Source organism: Corella eumyota, chromosome 7 (assembly GCF_963082875.1).
Source record: "Corella eumyota chromosome 7, kaCorEumy4.1, whole genome shotgun sequence".
Classification (NCBI taxonomy): domain Eukaryota; kingdom Metazoa; phylum Chordata; class Ascidiacea; order Phlebobranchia; family Corellidae; genus Corella; species Corella eumyota.
The window spans coordinates 11,680,546-11,703,599 of NC_137496.1; the positions used below are offsets into that span (position 1 = coordinate 11,680,546).

A 23,054-nucleotide genomic window follows, 5' to 3' on the forward strand; every position below is an offset into this window, starting at 1 on the left:
CTCATGTAAGTCCATTGCTACTGTTTCGTTAAACTGTTGAGCCCATGGTAACCCCACAACAGGTCTCGGAACATTTTTCTTGTGTCTTAAACAAATATCACATTTTGAAATTTCTTCTTTAATAACAATCGAAAGCTCTTTGGTTAATGCATTTGCATTTTCAAGTAGTCGTTCCAAGTTTGTGGCTGAAGCATGGCCAAATTGTTTGTGAAGCTTTTGAACAACTTTCTTTTGTTCAGGAGGCGACATATCTTTGGACAACAGAATTTCTTCTCTTGGTTTTGTCAATACCTTGTTCTTAGGAGTAATATCTATACAATAATGGCCATTGGTGGAAAAAAACACATTAATATTTTTACCGAACATCTCTATTTTATCATTTTTAAGGTCAATCTTTGAATTAGCTTTCTTTAAAGAGGATTTGCTGAGAAATAGAGGCAAATCTTCTTTTATAATTTCTACATCAATGAAGCAAAATTTGTCACCAATACTTGCAGGAATGCGTGATTTTTTAAATGAAACTACTTGTCTTCCATCACCAAAACGAAAACTAGTACAACTTGCAGCACTTAAAATCTTGTTTCTCATCTCTTTACTTAAGTGATCAATATAATTTGTGTACCACTTGATACCACAAACTGTTTTAGTACATGCTGTATCTAGGACAGCAGATCCCATTGTTTCACACATAAATATTTCGCTTGCACTCGAAATTTTACTGAAGAGGACAACACTGACATCTTCAACTTCCTTAATTGAAGCAGGAAATTTTTCTTTATAAGGTCTTGTGTTATGAGGACACTTGGCTGCCCAATGCATAATAGAATCGCAGATAACACACCTTGTAATGTTTCCAAATTTATCTAATTTATTAAAATTCTTTTTTGGATCAAAATATTTCGACTTTTTATAATCTCGATTTCGAAATCTTTCTTTAGAGTAAAAGGCTTCTTGCTTTATTGTCATAGTAGAAGTAGATTGATATGAATTTTCAAATATTCGTTTCAGTGCAGACTTAATACTAACAAATTTGAGATCGCTAGCCATTGTTAGAACCAACCTTCGTTCATTGTCATTTACATTGGCTCCATCAATTAATTTAAATCCTAACACAGAATCAGGTAAAACCATTTCATTTGAAGACATTTTATGGTACAAATGTTCGAATTCCAAAATGTAATCACTCATAGATAAATGTTCAGGTTTTACGTAATCATTAAATGCCCGATAAGAACCATACGCATCATCTACTTTTTCACTTTTGAAAGCAGAAGCAATCTTTTTCCTCCATGCACTATAGCTGGTTTCCTCCCCAAACTTGGGAGGAGATTTTCTGGATACTGATGACATTTCTATATTTCAGTAACCATCCTCTGCTACCATTGAAAAACCAGATTATTTATTTCTTATTCAAATAGAATATAAATAACATGCATTAATTAAATAACAAAACATATAAGGTTGCATGCACTAATAAAAATAGGTCTAACCCCTAGCAAGCACAAACTATAATCAACTTATTGTTAAACACAAAACACAAAAGAGAACCTAATAGAGAAAGGGAAAAAATCACTGAACCAAATAGAAGAGAACTACAATAGCATACATAAACAAAAGCATAACTTAACATTAAGTTACTACAAGAAAAACTTTCAATCTACAAAAGATAACACAAAATAAACATACAAAATATATTCTTAACATAGGTAATGAAGTCGTTAGTTAATTATTTGCTTAGAACAAAAGTACGTTTAGTGACATAAATTTAATGTTGTTGCGTGTTTGCCAATGTATATATAAACGAACTATAAACATTTAACAAACTAACTGCTGTGCTTTTTACTGTAACAGGGACGCTAGCCTAAAAAGCTAAACAATGGAACCTAATAAACGTTTGTTTACTTTTTTAAAGTCAAGACCACATCTTTGTAGGTTTCCAATAAATAATAAAACATACCATGAATATTAATGTTCAATATTTGTTTTATTTCTATGGCTTTAATCAAGAAAGTTAGCTACCAAATTAATTGCAAAGAAAATCAATAACAAGTGAAATTCTAAAAAAACTAAATGGCTAGTAGTGAAATATTTTATAATTATTGACAGTGAAATATTTAAATATTCACAGGTTTTACTAAGGATATTTTTAACTAATATTCTTCCTCTTCTTCTTCCCCTTCTCCTTCTACGGAATCGACTGCGACTTCTTCGTAGTCCTTCTCAAGAGCTGCAAGATCCTCACGAGCCTCGGAGAACTCACCTTCTTCCATTCCCTCGTTGACGTACCTGGAATAACGAGGTTGTAAGTTAGCGACAGTTACGACATGAAGTCATCAAGTTAGAGATTAGTTGGACTACTTACCAATGGATGAAAGCACGCTTGGCGTACATAAGATCGAACTTGTGATCCAAATGAGCCCAAGCCTCTGCAATGACGGTGGTGTTGCTCAACATGCACACAGCTCGTTGGACTTTGGCGAGATCGCCTCCTGGAACAACAGTTGGTGGCTGGTAGTTGATTCCGACCTTGAATCCAGTTGGGCACCAATCGACGAACTAAAAGTTAAATAGACATTTTAAAACGGAGAAATTTAAGGCGCGATAAGATAGTTAAAGGAAGTATACAGTAAGTAGGAGAAATAAGCAACGCTAGTTTACTTACTTGGATGGTACGTTTGGTCTTGATGGTTGCAATGGCAGCGTTGACGTCCTTGGGGACTACGTCACCACGGTACAACATGCAGCAAGTAATGTACTTGCCGCAACGAGGATCGCACTTGATCATCTGGTTGGCTGGCTCGAAGCAAGCATTGGTGATCTCAGCCACGGAAAGTTGCTCATGGTAAGCCTTCTCAGCGGAGATAACTGGAGCATATGTGGCCAATGGGAAATGGATACGTGGGTATGGCACCAAGTTGGTCTGGAACCCTGCAAAAACGGTACAAGGTTATTCTAAATACAAAATTAAGGTTGTTAAGTTTTTTGTACAGTAATTTTAGGTAAATTTACCGTTCAAATCGACGTTCAAAGCACCATCGAATCTCAACGAGGCGGTGATGGAAGAAACGATTTGAGCCATCAACCTGTTCAAGTTGGTGTAAGTTGGACGCTCAATGTCCAAGTTACAGCAACAAATGTCGTAGATGGCCTCGTTGTCGACCATGAAAGCACAGTCAGAGTGCTCAAGGGTGGTATGGGTGGTCAGGATCGAGTTGTAAGGCTCGACAACAGCGGTGGAGACCTAAATAAATAAAATAACGTAAGTTTTTACCAAAATATTTATACCAATTTAATGTTATTTTTAAAGTTTGATTTTCTTACCTGGGGAGCTGGGTAAATGGCAAACTCAAGCTTGGATTTCTTCCCGTAATCGACGGAGAGTCTCTCCATAAGAAGAGAGGTGAATCCGGATCCGGTGCCTCCTCCGAAGGAGTGGAAGATCAGGAATCCCTGGAGCCCGGTGCACTGGTCAGCGAGTTTTCGGATTCGGTCAAGAACAAGGTCCACAATTTCTTTCCCGACGGTGTAGTGACCACGAGCGTAGTTGTTGGCTGCGTCCTCTTTCCCTGTGATCAATTGCTCGGGGTGGAACAACTGTTGGTAGGTACCTTTTCGAACCTCATCTGGGGAACAAAATTCAATGTTAAACTCTTGTTTTTTACAAAATTTTAGTTTTTTTTTTATTATTATTTTTTTTGACAACTTACCAACGACAGTTGGTTCAAGGTCGACGAACACGGCTCTTGGGACGTGTTTTCCTGCTCCAGTTTCGCTGAAAATGGTGTTGAAAGAGTCGTCTCCTCCTCCGATGGTCTTGTCACTTGGCATCTGGCCGTCAGGTTGGATTCCATGCTCGAGGCAGTACAACTCCCAGCAAGCATTTCCGATCTGAACTCCGGCTTGGCCGACGTGGATTGAGATACATTCACGCTAAAGGTAAAGAAAGGTAATGTAAAACCTTCTAGAACTTTCTCATAACTTAAAGAAGGAAGCCTGTGTAAATATTAAACCGCGCAAGCGCTGTTGAAAACCTCTTATCAAGCGCAACGATACACTTCACTGCTTTAAAAGTATGTTAAACAAATATAAGAGAAATATAACTTTAACTGTTGGCGTATATTTAAATAGTTTACTAATTTCGTATTTTCAAATTTAAAACTAAAATTCACAGATTAAAGTAAAAATTATAACGATTTTAAAAAACGCATGAAGTCATTTAAAGAAAGCTTTTATTATCAATATTTTAACTTAATTTGTGGCCCAATTTATAAGAAATAAACATAGCAGTCTGCCAGGATGTTATAAAATATTATACCTTTACTTTAATATAACTTAATGTAACCCACTATCAAATTTACCCCAAATTATTGACCCACACCCACTCCCTATTTTAAAACAAACATATTAAACTTACATCATAAATATAATGTTTGGTGACCATGCCATAACATACCTAAAATCTTTATGTAAACATTAATACTTTTGGCATGTTTTAAATCATTAAATTAATTTTGTCATTTTTTCCCGTCGCATTGTTGTAATATTAATTGTATATCGAATTTATTATTTACTTTTATTAATGTGCGAAAAACCAAAATAAAAAAAATAAAAATATAAAATTAACATAAACTTACCATTTTGATGAGTAAATTTTTTTTTTTATTTTGGTTTAGTTAGTGGTTGAAGTTGAAACGTAAAATAATCGCTGAATAGCTTGTTGACAGTTAAATGCCTTTTGCTAATTCAAAGTGTGTACCAACCCCATTCGCTATTCTAAACAATAAAAAACAAATATTCTATTGATCGATATTCTAAAGATTTGTTGGGTCGTGATGTCATTATTAGTATTGTTCGCAACAGCGTGTGTTCGTAATACGATAGTGTTTGGTTGCACGTGATGTCAGAGAATTGCTGGGGTTAAGCTGTGGGAGGCTTTTAAGTTAATGAAATTACTTTGTCTTTCTGTATTTAATTCTTTGCTGATTTAATTTCTTGGCTTTTATGGGAAAATATTTAAGTTTGTTCTTTTTATATATTTGTTAAAATTATTTAAAACATATGACGCCCTATTTGTGAAATCGGCCCATATAAATATTAGTAAAAATGATTGGCATTAGTTAAAAACCTAAAATCGCAAAAAAATTGTTTTATTATTAATATTTTATTCGTTTTTAACAAATATTTTATAGTTGGCTGATGATTTAAACAAGAATAGCGGTTTAAAATTGCTTAACCAAATGAATCACAATTTTTTTTGTAAATGTTAAGAATATAATCTTAAAGTTGAATAAATAAACGCTCCTTTGTTTTAATAAAACGACAAATCTTTTAAAAAACATCGTTTCCATAACAACTGGTATGTAGGAGTAACAGACTGGATATTGAATTACTTACAAACGTTGATGAAACCACGGGCAAGTAAAAACTGGTTCGGTGTTAAACAAACAAGTTAAATCAACAAACCGAGTCACCTTCGTTACTAAGCGGGAAAATTAAATACTTCTATTTAATTTATATTTATTTATCCTGAAAAATAAATAAATTTTTGTTGTAAAAAAAAAATAAATATTAAATAAATATTAAATTTCAAATCACAATTAGATATTGTCTGGTGGATTCCTCCTTCTTGTATTTTATTGGAGAGAAGATTGGAGATTGAAATGGACGCATACAGTAACAACTTTGAATTGTTCAACTTCTGTTCTTTTACAAACTACTGACGATACTAATCAGGTTTGTAGATTTTTGTATGGGTTAAAAGCTTGTCTTATGGTTATGGTTTTAATTGTTATAATATGGTTGCAACTCTCAACTAATATTCGCCTGTGATAGCTTACCCATGCATCACAAACTGCAGTTTACACCATTTACCATTGAGCCTGGCATTTATAGATAGCTCAAACACATCCTATCTGCACGCTCTTCTTTAATAAAATACAAAAACCTATCAGCTTAAAGTAAAAAAAAGATTGATTTGCAAAATAAAAAAAGTAAAAAAAGATTGCTAAAGTAAAAAAAAGTAAAACAAGATTGCTAAAGTAAAAAAAAGTAAAACAAGATTGCTAAAGTAAAAAAAAGTAAAACAAGTTTGCTAAAGTAAAAAAAAGTAAAACAAGATTGCTAAAGTAAAAAAAAGTAAAACAAGGTTGCTAAAGTAAAAAAAAGTAAAACAAGGTTGCTAAAGTAAAAAAAAGTAAAACAAGATTGCTAAAGTAAAAAAAAGTAAAACAAGATTGCTAAAGTAAAAAAAAGTAAAACAAGATTGCTAAAGTAAAAAAAAGTAAAACAAGATTGCTAAAGTAAAAAAAAGTAAAACAAGATTGCTTTGCAAAATAAAAAAAATTGGCTGCATTGATTAAATCTTGTGAAATATAACTACAATGGATTAATAAATGAATAGCATTGTTAAATAGATACTTATATTTAATAATATTCCAAACTGGCAAAGTTAACTTAGGACTGGGTTAGAGTAACAGTTGTTACTTTATGTTTAGGTGAAGTCAACCTTTCCGTATCGGGGATAATAAGTACATAAAAATATTTTACTTTATTAATTATTGTTACATTTTATTTCAGAATTTTGTTGCTGAAATTAATGTAATGTCGTCAGAGCTGGCTTTACTTATCTCCAATAATTATCCAGGATCTGGGTAAATTAAGTTAATATTTTATTTATATCAAATCTCTAAATTATTGCAAAATACTTTAAAAATAACTTAGTTAGATTATGTTAAACTAACAACACATCTATTACATAAATGTGTTAAGTGTTTTAATTGGGCTAAGTATTGTTAAAGTACTTATCAGTTTATATTAGTTTTACTAGTGTTGGTGTTTTCTGGGTAATCTTTTTAAGTTATATAATATATGCATACAGCTTTTAAATTAAAAAAAATTAACTTTCCTTTTTTTTAATTTTTTTTTTGCTTTGTAAATAAATATTTATTAAAATTAAATTAATTGATATCCTAAAACTTGATTAAATTTGTTTATTTTTAAACATGCAGAGACAATTATGGAAGTCAACAAAATGATGAGTTTAAATATTTTCAACATCATTGTTCGAAATATATTTGGAATTTTGAACAAAATGTAAGTGTTTACCTTGTTAGATTGACAATTATTTTGTATTTGTTTATTCTTTACGTTACAAGGCTGACGTTATAACTTAAACATAGAGTAACGTTAGTTACCCCGACCCAGTCTCAAGTTGCTTATGGCAGTTTGGGATATTATAGATTATAATTGCCCGATAATTAAGCTGCTGATTTTGAAAGCAGTAAGGATTGAACCCAGAACCTTTTGTAGTAAAGCAAATGTTCCAACCATTCACTACACCACTCTGTTTTAATATTTAAAAAAAACTTCAGTGTTATAATTAACTTTATTTTAATTCCAATTATACTGTGATGTCATAATAATTAATTATTTATATTCCAGACTTTTGTGGAACTCGGTGGTTTGGACAACCAGGTGACTCTTGAGCAACTTCATCAGAACTCCACCGGAGGATTGAACTTGGATGAGATCTCGAGAAGAAGTTGTTTGTTTGGGAGTAATCTTATCACTGTCAAGGTAGAGTTTGAGTGGAGTTTAACTTGAGTATTTTTTAAGTTTCTTTTTATAGTTATTCTCAATGTGGTAAGGTTAACTTCACAACCTAAACATAAAGTAACTTTTGTTACCCCAGCCCAATCTCAAGTTGGCTTTGGTAGTTTGGGATATTATAGAATATAATTGCTCAATAATTGTGCTGTTGATTAAGTGTTGGCTCAGCAGGAGTTTATACCGTTTGTAGCATCTTAATTCAGGGCATAAAAAGCAGTGGTAATTAAGCAAATGACCTCATGTAGTGAAGCCAAATGTTCCAACCACTATTCTGGTATTTTGTTTTAAATATAAGAATCTTTACTAACCGACCTTCAGTTAGTTATGTGACCTCGACCTATTTTGGTGCTGTAGTAAATTTAGTTGTTGACTTACCAATATTATTTGTTTAAAAGTCACAAGGTTCTTGGTTGAAAATAATGACAACAAAACGGCAGCAGAGGGATTTAAACTCTAGACCTTGAATTAAAAACCATTTCAAGTTACCTTTTTAAACTACTACATACATTTTAAATTTAAAAGAGTCAAACTTTTTTATATATTATTTGCAAACCATAACTATGTGCGTCATATAATATTTTTTCTGCAAACAATAACTACTTACACAAATGCTGCTTGTTAAATTTTAACCCAAATTTTTCAGATTCCAGGATATTTTATGTTGTTAGTTTCTGAAATTTTGAACCCATTTTACGTTTTCCAACTTTTTGCTGTTATATTCTGGATGTTTATTTTTCTCTGCGATTGCATCTCTTATACAGGTAAGTCAGATCATTAATTTGTTCCTATTAGATTTATTGTTTATTTATCCTTGATGTGGAAAAGCTGATTTTACGACTAAAACATAGGGTAACATTTGCTACTCCGACCCATTCTTGAGTTGCCTTTTGTAGTTTGTTATATTAGAGATTATAATTGCCTAATAATTAATCTGCTGATTAAGTGCTGGCTCAGCAGGAATTTAAATTGTTTAAGAAACCTTACTTAAGAGCACTACAGCATGAAAGCAGTTTGGTTTAATAATTATTCTGCAAATTAGTTTAAATCCCAACTTTTGGATAACTTTCCTAACTTTAACTTTGTGCAAAATACTCCACAAGTTATTCTGTTGACCTAACTTGAAAATTTGAAATTGAAATTATAAATTAAGCAACAGAATTAATATAAAATTAATTTTTAAGGTAAGAACTGAAAGAGTTAACCTCCACAAAATGGTTGAGTATCACAACGAGACTAAAGTTATCGTCCAGCGGCAGGATTCAAACTCACAGTCTGGAGTTCAACAAATTGAGGTCAGTACTTTCACTTTTAACAATAACTTTAAAGTTTTTGTTCTTATATTGTTAAGGACAGAGATTTAGGGATCATTTTTTACTTTTTTTAGTAGATGGTTTCATGTTTTAGAACCAACATTTTTAAAATTAAGTTTGTGCCAATTTTGTCATTAAACACATTTTTTTTAGTAATTTTAGTGATTATTTTTAAATAAAAAAGGAAAAAGTTTAAGTTAGTTAAGCTTTTGTATTTTGTAAATTGCTTTGCAATATAAAATTTGTTTTATTGTAAAAGTTGTTCTTAATTATTTACAAATTAATTGTTAATTTTTTCAGGTTTGGAGCAAAGAATTGGTTCCGGGCGATGTGATTATAGTGCCACCTAATGGAATGTTGTTACCGTGCGATTCTGCTCTTGTGTCAGGTACGACTGCTTTAAGACTAAGTGTTTTAACATTTTTGTGTCAAAAGAAATAATTTACCCAAGCACCACAAATGGCAGTTTTTAAAGTCCTCTAATGTAAACATGTCCATTAACCACCCCATATATATACAAAGTTCTTTATTTTTTATACGGAATTTTATTTCTACTTGAAGTCTGATATTGTGGTATGCCGGTCATGGCGATGGATTACGGGCCAATAGGTTTCAGGTTCGAGCCGCACCAATGCCACATTATTCGCCCTTGAGCCAAGTGTTTACAGATAGCTTAAACACACAAAAAGGTTTCAGGTTCAAGCTGCACCAATGCCACACTATTCACTCTTGAGCCCGGCGTTTACAGATAGCTTAAACACACCAAAAGGTTTAGGGTTCAAGCTGCACCAATGCCACACTATTTACCCTTGAGCCCAGTGTTTACAGATAGCTTAAACACACCAAAAGGTTTCAGGTTCAAGCTGCACCAATGCCACACTATTCACTCTTGAGCCCAGTGTTTACAGTACATTCTTTTCCCAATAATATAAAAACCTATCAACTTTAGAATATATTGGAATATTAACATTGGATAACTTTTACTTACAGGAACATGTATTGTGAATGAAAGCATGCTAACGGGAGAGAGTGTTCCTGTCACTAAAACACCACTTCCCAGCAGTGAGAGGGAGATGAAGAACTTTTACACCACGGAGGAGCATAAACGTCACACTCTGTTTTGTGGAACCCAAGTTCTTCAAATAAGGTAAGTAATACCTGAGATCCTGGGTTTGATTCCCACTGCTGGTATGTTGTAGCATCCTTAAGTAAGACTTGAGATCTTGGGTTTGATTCCTGCTGCTTGCATGTTGTAGCATCCTTGAGTAAGACCTAAGATCCTTGGTTTGATTTCCACTGCTGGCATGTTGTAACATCCTTGAGTAAGACCTAAGATCCTTGGTTTGATTTCCACTGCCGGCATGTTGTAGCATCCTTGAATAAGCCCTGAGATCCTGGGTGTGATTCCCACTGCTGGCATGATGTAGCATCCTTGGAAAAGCCCTGAGCTCCTGGGTGTGATTCCCACTGCTGGCATGATGTAGCATCCTTAAGTAAGACCTGGGATCCTGGGTTTGATATTTACTGCTAGATTTTAAAAGATTTTAATGTTATTTTTATCAATAAAATAAACTTAAAAAAACAATTGTAATTTTAACTATAACTCAACAAACTTATCTAAATAAACTTTGGGTATTGGTAATTTTTACTATGTCAAAACCTAAATATCGGCATTTTAAAAATAAAATCTACTTGGGTTTTATCGTGGTGAATTGGTGAAAGCAGTGGTGGTTCGAACAGGTTATCATACAGCTAAAGGAAGACTGGTTCACAGTATTTTGTATCCAAAACCAGTTGATATGAAGTTACTGAGGGATGCTTACACTTTTGTGTTTATACTTGCCCTTATAGCTATGTGTGGGTTCATATACACTGTTATAATACAGGTATTTAAAACAATTTTTTTTTTATTTTTTTTTTGCTAATTTTTGACAATTTTATTTTTTATGATAACAGTTTTTTTTTTTTTATTTTGACTTAAATTTGGTATTTAATTACTTTTTCTACAGCCTTTTTACATTAACATTCTATTTATAATAGAGCTTGGCAGACATATATAAAAATATATCAAAGTTATAAGCCTGCAAGATGAATAAAACTGCCATTTGTAGTGCATGGGTAAATTATCAAAAGCAAATTTCATTTCAAAGTTGTGACCATATTACAACAATTAAAATCCCAACCATGGGGCGGGTTATTTACTAGTATTACTTGATAATAATGAGCACAATAACAGTAGTTTAAAGCAACTAGGTATGCTGCCAATTTAACCTTTTACTTTTTACTTACATATATGTGTTAACAATGTTTTCCTATACAGCATTTGCAAGGGGAGTCTGCTCGAGATATTGCTTTCAATGCGATCGACCTTATCACAATTTCTGTGCCTCCTGCCCTACCATTAGCCATGACAATTGGAATCATCTATGCTCAGATGAGGCTCAAGAAACAGAGGATCCACTGCATTAGTCCGCAGAGGATTAATATTAGTGGACAAGTGGGTGGATTTTTTTCCTACTATTTTTCCACCTAAACTTCTAGGTTAAATTTAACTGCTGTTATGTTATTTGTTAGGTAGTGTGTTAAACAATGATTAATCCAAACTATAAATATAAGTTGATACATGGACATTATATCTACATAAACTTATGGGTTCAATCCCCACTGCTTCCAAGCTATAGTCCCTTTAAGTAAGGTAATAATATAAGTGGTAAGAACTCCTGCTAAACCAAAAAAAAACAATTAACAGATTAATTATTGGGCAATTATAAACTGTAACAACACAAACTACCAAGGCAACTTGAGACTGGGTTGGAGTAACAAATGTTACTCTATGTTTAGGCTGTGAAGTCAACCTTACTACATTAAGGATAAATAAATGTTAAAAATTATATATTTTTGCCAAACAAGACTTAAATCTAGACAGAGGTAACAGAAGTATCTTTATCATACACTTTCCAAGTCTAGGTTTAAATCCTCTATAAAATTTAAATATCAGTTTATTAATAAAGCAAATATTTTTAAACAGGTTGATGTCGTGGCATTTGACAAAACTGGAACTTTAACTGAAGATGGATTGGATTTAGCTGAAGTAATTCCAGTTGACCACAAACTACCACAAGCTAAAAACAACTGCAAGTTCAAGGAACCTATTCAGGCAGAAAACTTAAAATTTCAACTTGGTTTGGACGATAAGTTGTTGCATGGTATGTTAACTTGTCATACTCTAACTACCATTGACGGGCATCTAACTGGAGACCCTCTGGACCTTAAAATGTTTGAAGCAACAGGATGGAAGCTAGTTGAACCATCAGTAAGTTTTTTAAATTGATTTCAATACTTTAACGGAATTTTTGTATTTTAATAAAGTTTTAATAAAAAATTGGATTCTAATAATTTTTTTGTTTTTTTTAACTACAAAAATAATTAATTTATTTTAATAAAAAATATTTTAAGCAGTTTGAGGCAATTTAACTTTGGTGGTTGTTGAACTCTGGACCCCAGGTCTTAGTTTTTCATTAAAAAATAACATGGTAGCAGTAGGAATCAAACTCAGGACCCCATGTAGTAGTGTGACCTATACCACTGCACCAAGGATTTAAATAGTTTCATTAAACCCAGAGTTTTATTATTAGATTGAAGATGAAAGTAAGTACGATCAACTTCAAACGACCTACGTTCGACCTTCAAATAATTTACTTAAAGACCAAAAATCTTTTCCTGATTCTACTGCATCACTGGCGGTAAGTTGAATGTATTTATTCTTTAAAAACACTTAAAAATGTTGTTTAGCCAAATACAAAAAAAGTTAAGACATGTGAATTTATAAGATTTAACCTGGCTTAGCTAGGCTTTTTGTTCTCTTATAAAAATAGTGTTTTTTATGTGAAAAGGTCAACTTCACAGCCTAAACATAGAGTAACATCAGGCAATTGTGCATTTAAATTACCGGAGCAGGCAACTAAATTTAAAAAATTTGGGCCTTCTTGACACTATTTAGGTAATGAAGTCGTTAGTTAATTATTTGCTTAGAACAAAAGTACGTTTAGTGACATAAATTTAATGTTGTTGCGTGTTTACCAATGTATATATAAACAAACTATAAACATTTAACAAACTAACTGCTGTGCTTTTTACTGTAACACGGACGCTAGCCTAAAAAGCTAAACAATGGAACCTACTAAACGTTTGTTTACTTCTTTAAAGTCAAGGCCACATCTTTGTAGGTTTCCAATAAATATTAAAACATACCATAAACATTAATGTTGAATATTTGTTTTATTTCTATGGCTTTAATTAAGAAAGTTAGCTACCAAATTAATTGCAAAGAAAATCAATAACAAGTGAAATTCTAACAAAACTAAATGGCTAGTAGTGAAATATTTTATAATTATTGACAGTGAAATGTTTAAATATTCACAGGTTTTACTAAGGATATTTTTAACTAATATTTTTCCTCTTCTTCTTCCCCTTCTCCTTCTAAATCGACTCCGACTTCTTCGTAATCCTTCTCAAGAGCTGCAAGATTCTCACGAGCCTCGGAGAACTCACCTTCTTCCATTCCCTCGCTGACGTACCTGGAATAACGAGGTTGTAAGTTAGCGACAGTTTCGACATGAAGTCATCAAGTTAAAGATTAGTTGGACTACTTACCAATGGACGAAAGCACGCTTGGCGTACATAAGATCGAACTTATGATCCAAACGAGCCCAAGCCTCAGCAATGGCGGTGGTGTTGCTCAACATGCACACAGCTCGTTGGACTTTGGCGAGATCGCCTCCTGGAACAACAGTTGGTGGCTGGTAGTTGATTCCGACCTTGAATCCAGTTGGGCACCAATCGACGAACTAAAAGATAAAATAGACATTTTAAAACGGAGAAATTTAAGGCGCGTTAAGATAGTTAAAGGTAGTATATGGTAAGTAGAAAAAATAAGCAATACTAGTTACTTACTTGGATGGTACGTTTGGTCTTGATGGTTGCAATGGCAGCGTTGACGTCCTTGGGGACTACGTCACCACGGTACAACATGCAGCAAGCCATGTACTTGCCCCAACGAGGATCGCACTTGACCATCTGGTTGGCTGGCTCGAAGCAAGCATTGGTGATCTCAGCCACGGAAAGTTGCTCATGGTAAGCCTTCTCAGCGGAGATAACTGGAGCATATGTGGCCAATGGGAAATGGATACGTGGGTATGGCACCAAGTTGGTCTGAAACTCTGCAAAAACGGTACAAGGTTATTCTAAATACAAATTAAGGTTGTTAAGCTTTTTGTACAGTAATTTTAGGTCAATTTACCGGTCAAATCGACGTTCAAAGCACCATCGAATCTCAACGAAGCGGTGATGGAGGAAACGATTTGAGCCATTAACCTGTTCAAGTTGGTGTAAGTTGGTCGCTCGATATCCAAGTTTCGTCGGCAAATGTCGTAGATGGCCTCGTTGTCGACCATGAAAGCACAGTCAGAGAGCTCAAGGGTGACATTGGTCGTCAGGATCGAGTTGTAAGGCTCGACAACAGCGGTGGAGAACTAAATAAATAAAATAACGTAAGTTTTTACCAAAATATTTATAACAATTTAATGTTATTTTTAAAGTTTGATTTTCTTACCTGGGGAGCTAGGTAAATGGCAAACTCAAGCTTGGATTTCTTCCCGTAATCGACGATTAGTCTCTCCATAAGAAGAGAGGTGAATCCGGATCCGGTGCCTCCTCCGAAGGAGTGGAAGATCAGGAATCCCTGGAGCCCGGTGCACTGGTCAGCGAGTTTTCGAATTCGGTCAAGAACAAGGTCAACAATTTCTTTCCCGACGGTGTAGTGACCACGAGCGTAGTTGTTGGCTGCGTCATCTTTCCCTGTGATCAATTGCTCGGGGTGGAACAACTGTCGGTAGGTACCGGTTCGAACCTCATCTGGGGAACAAAATTCAAGTTTAAGATTTTGTTTTTAAGTGTATTTTATTTTATATTTTTGACAACTTACCAACGACAGTTGGTTCAAGGTCGACGAACACGGCTCTTGGGACGTGTTTTCCTGCTCCAGTTTTGCTGAAAAAGGTGTTGAAAGAATCGTCTCTTCCTCCGATGGTCTTGTCACTTGGCATCTGGCCGTCAGGTTGGATTCCATGCTCGAGGCAGTACAACTCCCAGCAAGCATTTCCGATCTGGACTCCGGCTTGGCCGACGTGGATTGAGATACATTCACGCTAAAGGTAAAGAAAGGTAATGTAAAACCTTCTAGAACTTTCTCATAACTTAAAGAAGGACGCCTGTGTAAATATTAAACCGCGCAAGCGCTGTTGAAAACCTCTTATCAAGCGCAACAATACACTTCACTGCTTTAAAAGTATGTTAAACAAATAAAAGAGAAATAGAACTTTAACTGTTGGCGTATATTTAAATAGTTTACTAATTTCGTATTTTCAAATTTAAAACTAAAATTCACAGATTAAAGTAAAAATTATAACGATTTTAAAAAACGCATGAAGTCTTTTAAAGAAAGCTTTTATTATCAATATTTTAACTTAATTTGTGGCCCAATTTATAAGAAATAAACATAGCAGTCTGCCAGGATGTTATAAAATATTATACCTTTACTTTAATATAACTTAATGTAACCCACTATCAAATTTACCCCAAATTATTGACCCACACCCACTCCCTATTTTAAAACAAACATATTAAACTTACATCATAAATATAATGTTTGGTGACCATGCCATAACATACTTAAAATCTTTATGTAAACATTAATACTTTTGGCATGTTTTAAATCATTAAATTGATTTTGTCATTTTTTCCCGTCGCATTGTTGTAATATTAATTGTATATCGAATTTAATATTTACTTTTATCAATGCGCGAAAAACCAAAATAAATAAATAAATAAAAATATAAAATTAACATAAACTTACCATTTTGATGAGTAATTTTTTTTTTTTATTTTGGTTTAGTTAGTAGTTGAAGTTGAAACGTAAAATAATCGCTGAATAGCTTGTTGACAGTTAAATGCCTTTTGCTAATTCAAAGTGTGTACCAACCCCATTCGCTATTCTAAACAATAAAAAACAAATATTCTATTGATCGATATTCTAAAGACTCGTTCGGTTGTGATGTCATTATTGGTATTGTTCGCAACAGCGTGTGTTCGTAATACGATGGTGTTTGGTTACACGTGATGTCAGAGAATTGCTGGGGTTAAGCTGTGGGAGGCTTTTAAGTTAATGAAATTACTTTGTCTTTCTGTATTTAATTCTTTGCTGATTTAATTCCTTGGCTTTTATGGGAAAATATTTATGTTTGTTCTTTTTATATATTTGTTAAAATTATTTAAAACATATGACGCCCTATTTGTGAAATCGGCCCATATAAATATTAGTAAAAATGATTGGCAATAGTTAAAAACCTAAAATCGCAAAAAAATTGTTTTATTATTAATATTTTATTCGTTTTTAACAAATATTTTGTAGTTGGCTGATGATTTAAACAAGAATAGCGGTTTAAAATTGCTTAACCAAATGAATCACAATTTTTTTTGTAAATGTTAAGAATATAATCTTAAAGTTGAATAAATAAACGCTCCTTTGTTTTAATAAAACGACAAATCTTTTTAAAAACATCGTTTCCATAACAACTGGTATGTAGGAGTAACAGACTGGATATTGAATTACTTACAAATGTTGATGAAACCACGGGCAAGTAAAAACTGGTTCGGTGTTAAACAAACAAGTTAAATCAACAAACCGAGTCACCTTCGTTACTAAGCGGGAAAATTAAATACTTCTATTTAATTTATATTTATTTATCCTCGATGTGGAAAGGTCGACTTTACGGCCTAAACATAGAGTAACATCAGTTACTCCCACCCAGTCTTAAGTTGCCTTTAACAGTTTGGGATATTATGGATTATGATTGCCCGATAATTATGCTGCTGATTAAGTGCTGGCTTTGTTGGGACCAACGCATTAATTTTTTTTAAAAACATAATTCATGTTTATTATTAATTGTTAATTAATTAATTTTACCAGTTTAACAATAATTAATTCGTCGAATTTAAGACTGGGCTGGTTTAACGAAGTCACCATTAATGATAAGCAAATAAGAATCTTTTAGCATGAGTATACTACCTAACTGCCCGCACTACGGGCTTTTTGTTTTACTTATTTAAATTTAACTGGTTACTATTACAGTGGTTGTCGTAATATAGTTGCAACGAAAATGGACTTTTCGCCAGTTAGAGATATTATTGATTATAAATGCTCTCACGAAAAAAAGTAAAATTTAGAATGAGTTTAATCAGAAAGCGGATTATTTTCTGAGAAAAATGAAGAAGGAGGCAACAAAGAAATATCAAGAAGATTTAAAAGGGCAAGGATACAGTGACGAACAAATTATAAAATGACCGCAAGTTCTTCTACGACAAAACCGAAAAACAAAACCCAAAAACCTAAAAGTAAACCAACATTAAACTCACATCGAAGCGACCCAAAAACTGTAACTAAACCATCACAAATAACCATAGAAACAGCCCCAATATTAACTCCTACTTCGACGACGGGTCACCCCTACGAAAAATGGCAAACAGTTTTTGAGATTCCAAAACAAAAAACTTTGAACCAAGTTACGTTGAAACCTGCCGCTCCTAAAGAAGAAAAAATAGAATTTGCAGAGAAGAGAATAATTAATGTTGACTCTAGTTCTGGGCCAACTGCTTTTAAAAAAAGGAAAACAGACTCTAACTCTAAATCAAGAAGTATTCGAAAGCGAAATACAGATTAAAAATAATTTTTTATGTTCATATTTTACAGAACATGAAAGACATATGTTGGTTCTTAGTTAACATACTTGTTTTTAATGTTTTTGTTATGATAAAAAATTCTAAGTGAATTTTTCTGATAAATTATTATTTCCTGTTATAAAATTTTTTTTGATGTTAATTTGTTGGCAAAAACAAAAACATTAAACTAATGGTTTTATAAAGAACTTACCACAAGATTTTAAATTGATAATTACTAGTCCATGGCTTGCCCTACAGCATTTGAATTGTTGTGATAACTAATACAGCTCATGATAATATACCCGAGCACCACATATGGTATTTTATTTATTCTGTGGGCATATTCATTGGACATATGTGCAAAAGGTTTACTATTTTAAATTTATTATTCTTTTTATATTTTTAGGTTATTTAAATATGAAAAAATGTAGTTTTTTATAAATTTAATTAGAAATTCTTCACTTATAAGTGGATGTCTGGCTTCAGAACAAAGATAAATCTTTATTGTTGTTTCGTTCGGAGAGGACAGGCCAGATGACCTCTCAATATGACTGGTCACAAGGTGGCAGTATCGATCGTGTAAGTGAGGAATCCATTAATGAAGAAGCAGAGGCCAGCTATGGGTTGCTTAGCAACCAACGGGGCAGAGTCAGCGAAGGTAAATCAATTTACTTTTTTTATGAAAAATATAAAATTAGAACCTTAAAAGTTGTTAAATTAGAAAAAACTCAAAAATATTTATTTAATTTTTAAAAATAAATTAAAAAAGACAATGTCTTATCTTTCAAGTTATTAAGTATATATTTAAAAAAACAAATGTTGTTTATTGAAGATAAAGATAAGTGCTACTATGATAAAATAACTTCAACCACAAGCCAGCAGCATTGAGCAAACTAACTCCTTTGTTGTTTTACTTTGCAAAAATTTGTAATTTGTTAAAGATTAAGCTCTGAGTTATGCTTGCTTTGTTGGTTTAGTTACTGTAACTGGTCATAACCTAATATGGTTTAAAGTCCAGTGCTAAAAACTAGTATACATAAATGCATTAAGAGTAGTTTATTTAAAGGTATTTTATGTTAAATTAGATTTATTTGTGTGTGCAATTAATAGATTTGTTTGTGTGTGCAATTAATAGATAATGCAAGTCTGCATTTAAAATTTAATTTATAATTACAAGTTTCACTTTTATTTAAAATTAAAGCTATTTCCGTGATAGGTTTTTTTAACTGTATGTACTTTCAGCTTTTTATAACTACTCGTGCCTCTGTTTTCTTATAATATTGCAGTTTAAAAAATAGATTGTTTTGCTGTTAAAGTTTAGATAAATATGTTAAAATATATCACACTCACTTTTATATATTCCAGATATGGAATGCATAATAGGAAAGGGATCTCCTGATGAACTTCTTTGTATTGGGTATAAGAAAAATCATTGGAAATTTGTACTCAGTGTACTGGCTACCGTAAGTTTTTAAATTATTTTCTAAAATCTTTTTTTGGGTGATTTTTGTTAAACTAATTCTGACAAAGATTTTTAATGATAATTGCCAAAGTTAAATTACAACTTGAAGTTCTTTTTTATTACAAGTAGCACACATTGCAAAAATTTATTTATTTTTCATGCAATTTTTACGGTGTTTGTCTTTTTAATTTTGACATTTTAAATTTTCAAATCAGTTGACCAAGTAGGATCAATTGTGAAACTATAACATAATAATTTATTACTATTTTACAACAACATTTTATTGCCTATAAACTTACATAACCTATTTATTCTATAAACTATTTTAGAATACTCAATAATTTAAGTATTTAAATTTCAAATCACAATTAGATATTGTCTGGTGGATTCCTCCTTCTTGTATTTTATTGGAGAGAAGATTGGAGATTGAAATGGACGCATACAGTAACAACTTTAAATCAGTCAACTTCTGTTCTCCTACAAACTACTGACGATACTAATCAGGTTTGTAGATTTTTGTATGGGTTAAAAGCTTGTCTTATGGTTATGGTTTTAATTGTTATAATATGGTTGCAACTCTCAACTAATATTCGCCTGTGATAGCTTACCCATGCATCACAAACTGCAGTTTACACCATTTGCCATTGAGCATGGCATTTATAGATAGCTCAAACACATCCTATCTGCACGCTCTTCTTTAATAAAATACAAAAACCTATCACCTTAAAGTAAAAAAAAGATTGATTTGCAAAATAAAAAAAGTAAAAAAAGATTGCTAAAGTAAAAAAAAGTAAAACAAGATTGCTAAAGTAAAAAAAAGTAAAACAAGATTGCTAAAGTAAAAAAAAAAGTAAAACAAGATTGCTAAAGTAAAAAAAAGTAAAACAAGGTTGCTAAAGTAAAAAAAAGTAAAACAAGATTGCTAAAGTAAAAAAAAGTAAAACAAGATTGCTAAAGTAAAAAAAAGTAAAACAAGATTGCTAAAGTAAAAAAAAGTAAAACAAGATTGCTAAAGTAAAAAAAAGTAAAACAAGATTGCTAAAGTAAAAAAAAGTAAAACAAGATTGCTAAAGTAAAAAAAAGTAAAACAAGATTGCTTTGCAAAATAAAAAAAAATTGGCTGCATTGATTAAATCTTGTGAAATATAACTACAATGGATTAATAAATGAATAGCATTGTTAAATAGATACCTTATATTTAATAATATTCCAAACTGGCAAAGTTATTCGCCTGTGATAGCTTACCCATGCATCACAAACTGCAGTTTACACCATTTGCCATTGAGCATGGCATTTATAGATAGCTCAAACACATCCTATCTGCACGCTCTTCTTTAATAAAATACAAAAACCTATCACCTTAAAGTAAAAAAAAGATTGATTTGCAAAATAAAAAAAGTAAAAAAAGATTGCTAAAGTAAAAAAAAGTAAAACAAGATTGCTAAAGTAAAAAAAAGTAAAACAAGATTGCTAAAGTAAAAAAAAGTAAAACAAGTTTGCTAAAGTAAAAAAAAGTAAAACAAGATTGCTAAAGTAAAAAAAAGTAAAACAAGATTGCTAAAGTAAAAAAAAGTAAAACAAGATTGCTAAAGTAAAAAAAAGTAAAACAAGATTGCTAAAGTAAAAAAAAGTAAAACAAGATTGCTAAAGTAAAAAAAAGTAAAACAAGATTGCTTTGCAAAATAAAAAAAAATTGGCTGCATTGATTAAATCTTGTGAAATATAACTACAATGGATTAATAAATGAATAGCATTGTTAAATAGATACTTATATTTAATAATATTCCAAACTGGCAAAGTTAACTTAGGACTGGGTTAGAGTAACAGTTGTTACTTTATGTTTAGGTGAAGTCAACCTTTCCGTATCGGGGATAATAAGTACATAAAAATATTTTACTTTATTAATTATTGTTACATTTTATTTCAGAAATTTGTTGCTGAAATTAATGTAATGTCGTCAGAGCTGGCTTTACTTATCTCCAATAATTATCCAGGATCTGGGTAAATTAATTTAATATTTTATTTATATCAAATCTCTAAATTATTGCAAAATACTTTAAAAATAACTTAGTTAGATTATGTTAAACTAACAACACATCTATTACATAAATGTGTTAAGTGTTTTAATTGGGCTAAGTATTGTTAAAGTACTTATCAGTTTATATTAGTTTTACTAGTGTTGGTGTTTTCTGGGTAATCTTTTTAAGTTATATAATATATGCATACAGCTTTTAAATTAAAAAAAATTAACTTTTCTTTTTTTTAATTTTTTTTTTGCTTTGTAAATAAATATTTATTAAAATTGAATTAATTGATATCCTAAAACTTGATTAAATTTGTTTATTTTTAAACATGCAGAAACAATTATGGAAGTCAACAAAATGATGAGTTTAAATATTTTCAACATCATTGTTCGAAATATATTTGGAATTTTGAACAAAATGTAAGTGTTTACCTTGTTAGATTGACAATTATTTTGTATTTGTTTATCCTTTACGTTACAAGGCTGATGTTATAACTTAAACATAGAGTAACATTACTTACCCCGACCCAGTCTCTTCTGTTATTCTGTTGACCTAACATAAAAATTTGAAATTGAAATTATAAATAAAGGAACAAAATTAAAATAAAATTAATTTTTAAGGTAAGAACTGAAAGAGTTAACCTCCATAAAATGGTTGAGTATCACAACGAGACTAAAGTTATCGTCCAGCGCCAGGATTCAAACTCACAGTCTGGAGTTAAACAAATTGAGGTCAGTACATTCCACTTAACAATAACTTTAAAGTTTTTTATTCTTATATTATCAAGGACAGAGATTTAGGGATAATTTTTTACTTTTTTCAATAGATGGTTTCATGTTTTGGGACCAACATTTTTAAAATTAAGTTTGTGCCAATTTTGTCATTAAACACATTTTTTTTAGTAATTTTAGTGATTAGTTTTAAATAAAAAAGGAAAAAGTTTAAGTTAGTTAAGCTTTTGTATTTTGTAAATTGCTTTGCAATATAAAATTTGTTTTATTGTAAAAGTTGTTCTTAATTATTTACAAATTAATTGTTAATTTTTTCAGGTTTGGAGCAAAGAATTGGTTCCGGGCGATGTGATTATAGTGCCACCTAATGGAATGTTGTTACCGTGCGATTCTGCTCTTGTGTCAGGTACGACTGCTTTAAGACTAAGTGTTTTAACATTTTTGTGTCAAAAGAAATAATTTACCCAAGCACCACAAATGGCAGTTTTTAAAGTCCTCTAATGTAAACATGTCCATTTACCACCCCATATATATACAAAGTTCTTTATTTTTTATACGGAATTTTATTTCTACTTGAAGTCTGATATTGTGGTATGCCGGTCATGGCGATGGATTACGGGCCAATAGGTTTCAGGTTCGAGCCGCACCAATGCCACACTATTTACCCTTGAGCCCAGTGTTTACAGATAGCTTAAACACACCAAAAGGTTTCAGGTTTAAGCTGCACCAATGCCACACTATTCACCCTTAAGCCAAGAGTTTACAGTACATTCTTTTCCCAATAATATAAAAACCTATCAACTTTAGAATATATTGGAATATTATCATTGGATAACTTTAACTTACAGGAACATGTATTGTGAATGAAAGCATGCTGACAGGAGAGAGTGTTCCTGTAACTAAAACACCACTTCCCAGCAGTGAGAGGGAGATGAAGAACTTTTACACCACGGAGGAGCATAAACGTCACACTCTGTTTTGTGGAACCCAAGTTCTTCAAACAAGGTAAGTAATACCTGAGATCCTGGGTTTGATTCCCACTGCTGGTATGTTGTAGCATCCTTAAGTAAGACTTGAGATCTTGGGTTTGATTCCTGCTGCTGGCATGTTGTAGCATCCTTGAGTAAGACCTAAGATCCTTGGT

The 23,054-nt window shown here is 32.0% G+C and overlaps 5 protein-coding genes across 6 annotated transcripts; 3 read left to right on the plus strand and 2 right to left on the minus strand.

The window, feature by feature from the left end:
- Window positions 1-1,921: 1,921 nt before the first annotated feature.
- On the minus strand, window positions 1,922-4,456 carry LOC145759370 (tubulin alpha-1A chain-like). The gene is made up of 7 exons (XM_082573186.1): window positions 4,415-4,456; window positions 3,708-3,930; window positions 3,322-3,623; window positions 3,010-3,241; window positions 2,663-2,928; window positions 2,363-2,556; window positions 1,922-2,286 (listed from the first exon to the last, which is right to left on the minus strand). Exons 1-7 carry the CDS (start codon window positions 4,439-4,441, stop codon window positions 2,151-2,153), a joined length of 1,380 nt encoding a protein of 459 aa, XP_082429312.1. The 5' UTR covers window positions 4,442-4,456; the 3' UTR covers window positions 1,922-2,150.
- On the plus strand, window positions 3,807-10,072 carry LOC145759383 (polyamine-transporting ATPase 13A3-like). Of its 2 annotated transcripts, XM_082573199.1 has the most exons (8): window positions 3,807-3,946; window positions 5,602-5,733; window positions 6,577-6,650; window positions 7,008-7,092; window positions 7,441-7,575; window positions 8,252-8,369; window positions 8,790-8,900; window positions 9,219-9,257. In XM_082573199.1, exons 3-7 carry the CDS (start codon window positions 6,601-6,603, stop codon window positions 8,798-8,800), a joined length of 399 nt encoding a protein of 132 aa, XP_082429325.1. In that variant the 5' UTR covers window positions 3,807-3,946; window positions 5,602-5,733; window positions 6,577-6,600; the 3' UTR covers window positions 8,801-8,900; window positions 9,219-9,257. The 2 variants fall into 2 exon arrangements, with proteins under 2 accessions (XP_082429325.1, XP_082429326.1); XM_082573200.1 differs by lacking the exons at window positions 3,807-3,946; window positions 5,602-5,733; window positions 6,577-6,650; window positions 7,008-7,092; window positions 7,441-7,575 and adding an exon at window positions 9,909-10,072 and having other exon boundaries at window positions 9,219-9,306.
- Window positions 10,073-10,667: 595 nt separating this feature from the next.
- Window positions 10,668-12,076, plus strand: LOC145759385 (polyamine-transporting ATPase 13A3-like). The gene is made up of 3 exons (XM_082573201.1): window positions 10,668-10,804; window positions 11,239-11,459; window positions 11,947-12,076. The coding sequence occupies exons 1-2, from the start codon at window positions 10,718-10,720 to the stop codon at window positions 11,449-11,451; spliced, it is 300 nt and encodes a 99-aa protein (XP_082429327.1). The 5' UTR covers window positions 10,668-10,717; the 3' UTR covers window positions 11,452-11,459; window positions 11,947-12,076.
- A 1,105-nt stretch (window positions 12,077-13,181) lies between these two features.
- LOC145759377 (tubulin alpha-1A chain-like) lies at window positions 13,182-15,976 on the minus strand. Its single transcript, XM_082573193.1, has 7 exons — window positions 15,832-15,976; window positions 14,902-15,124; window positions 14,530-14,831; window positions 14,218-14,449; window positions 13,872-14,137; window positions 13,572-13,765; window positions 13,182-13,495 (listed from the first exon to the last, which is right to left on the minus strand). The coding sequence occupies exons 1-7, from the start codon at window positions 15,832-15,834 to the stop codon at window positions 13,363-13,365; spliced, it is 1,353 nt and encodes a 450-aa protein (XP_082429319.1). The 5' UTR covers window positions 15,835-15,976; the 3' UTR covers window positions 13,182-13,362.
- Window positions 14,998-22,922, plus strand: LOC145759379 (polyamine-transporting ATPase 13A3-like). The gene is made up of 9 exons (XM_082573195.1): window positions 14,998-15,140; window positions 17,107-18,351; window positions 19,059-19,156; window positions 19,528-19,659; window positions 21,083-21,156; window positions 21,514-21,598; window positions 21,800-21,910; window positions 22,229-22,316; window positions 22,759-22,922. Exons 2-9 carry the CDS (start codon window positions 18,228-18,230, stop codon window positions 22,917-22,919), a joined length of 873 nt encoding a protein of 290 aa, XP_082429321.1. The 5' UTR covers window positions 14,998-15,140; window positions 17,107-18,227; the 3' UTR covers window positions 22,920-22,922.
- Window positions 22,923-23,054: the final 132 nt, after the last annotated feature.

Coding starts and splice junctions, on each gene's coding strand:
- LOC145759370 (XM_082573186.1), bottom strand. CDS start 4,441: ATGGTCACCAAACATTATATTTATGAT. Junction 3,931..4,414: donor CCAAACATTATATTTATGAT/GTAAGTTTAATA, acceptor CTTTACCTTTAG/CGTGAATGTATCTCAATCCA. Junction 2,287..2,362: donor AAGCGTGCTTTCATCCATTG/GTAAGTAGTCCA, acceptor TCGTTATTCCAG/GTACGTCAACGAGGGAATGG.
- LOC145759383 (XM_082573199.1), top strand. CDS start 6,601: ATGTCGTCAGAGCTGGCTTTACTTATCTCCAATAATTATCCAGGATCT. Junction 6,651..7,007: donor AATAATTATCCAGGATCTGG/GTAAATTAAGTT, acceptor TTAAACATGCAG/AGACAATTATGGAAGTCAAC. Junction 7,576..8,251: donor GTAATCTTATCACTGTCAAG/GTAGAGTTTGAG, acceptor CAAATTTTTCAG/ATTCCAGGATATTTTATGTT.
- LOC145759385 (XM_082573201.1), top strand. CDS start 10,718: ATGAAGTTACTGAGGGATGCTTACACTTTTGTGTTTATACTTGCCCTT. Junction 10,805..11,238: donor TATACACTGTTATAATACAG/GTATTTAAAACA, acceptor TTTCCTATACAG/CATTTGCAAGGGGAGTCTGC.
- LOC145759377 (XM_082573193.1), bottom strand. Junction 14,450..14,529: donor CCATTTACCTAGCTCCCCAG/GTAAGAAAATCA, acceptor TTATTTATTTAG/TTCTCCACCGCTGTTGTCGA. Junction 14,138..14,217: donor TTTGAACGTCGATTTGACCG/GTAAATTGACCT, acceptor CCGTTTTTGCAG/AGTTTCAGACCAACTTGGTG.
- LOC145759379 (XM_082573195.1), top strand. CDS start 18,228: ATGACCTCTCAATATGACTGGTCACAAGGTGGCAGTATCGATCGTGTA. Junction 19,660..21,082: donor CTACTGACGATACTAATCAG/GTTTGTAGATTT, acceptor ATTTTATTTCAG/AAATTTGTTGCTGAAATTAA. Junction 21,599..21,799: donor TTTGGAATTTTGAACAAAAT/GTAAGTGTTTAC, acceptor TTAATTTTTAAG/GTAAGAACTGAAAGAGTTAA.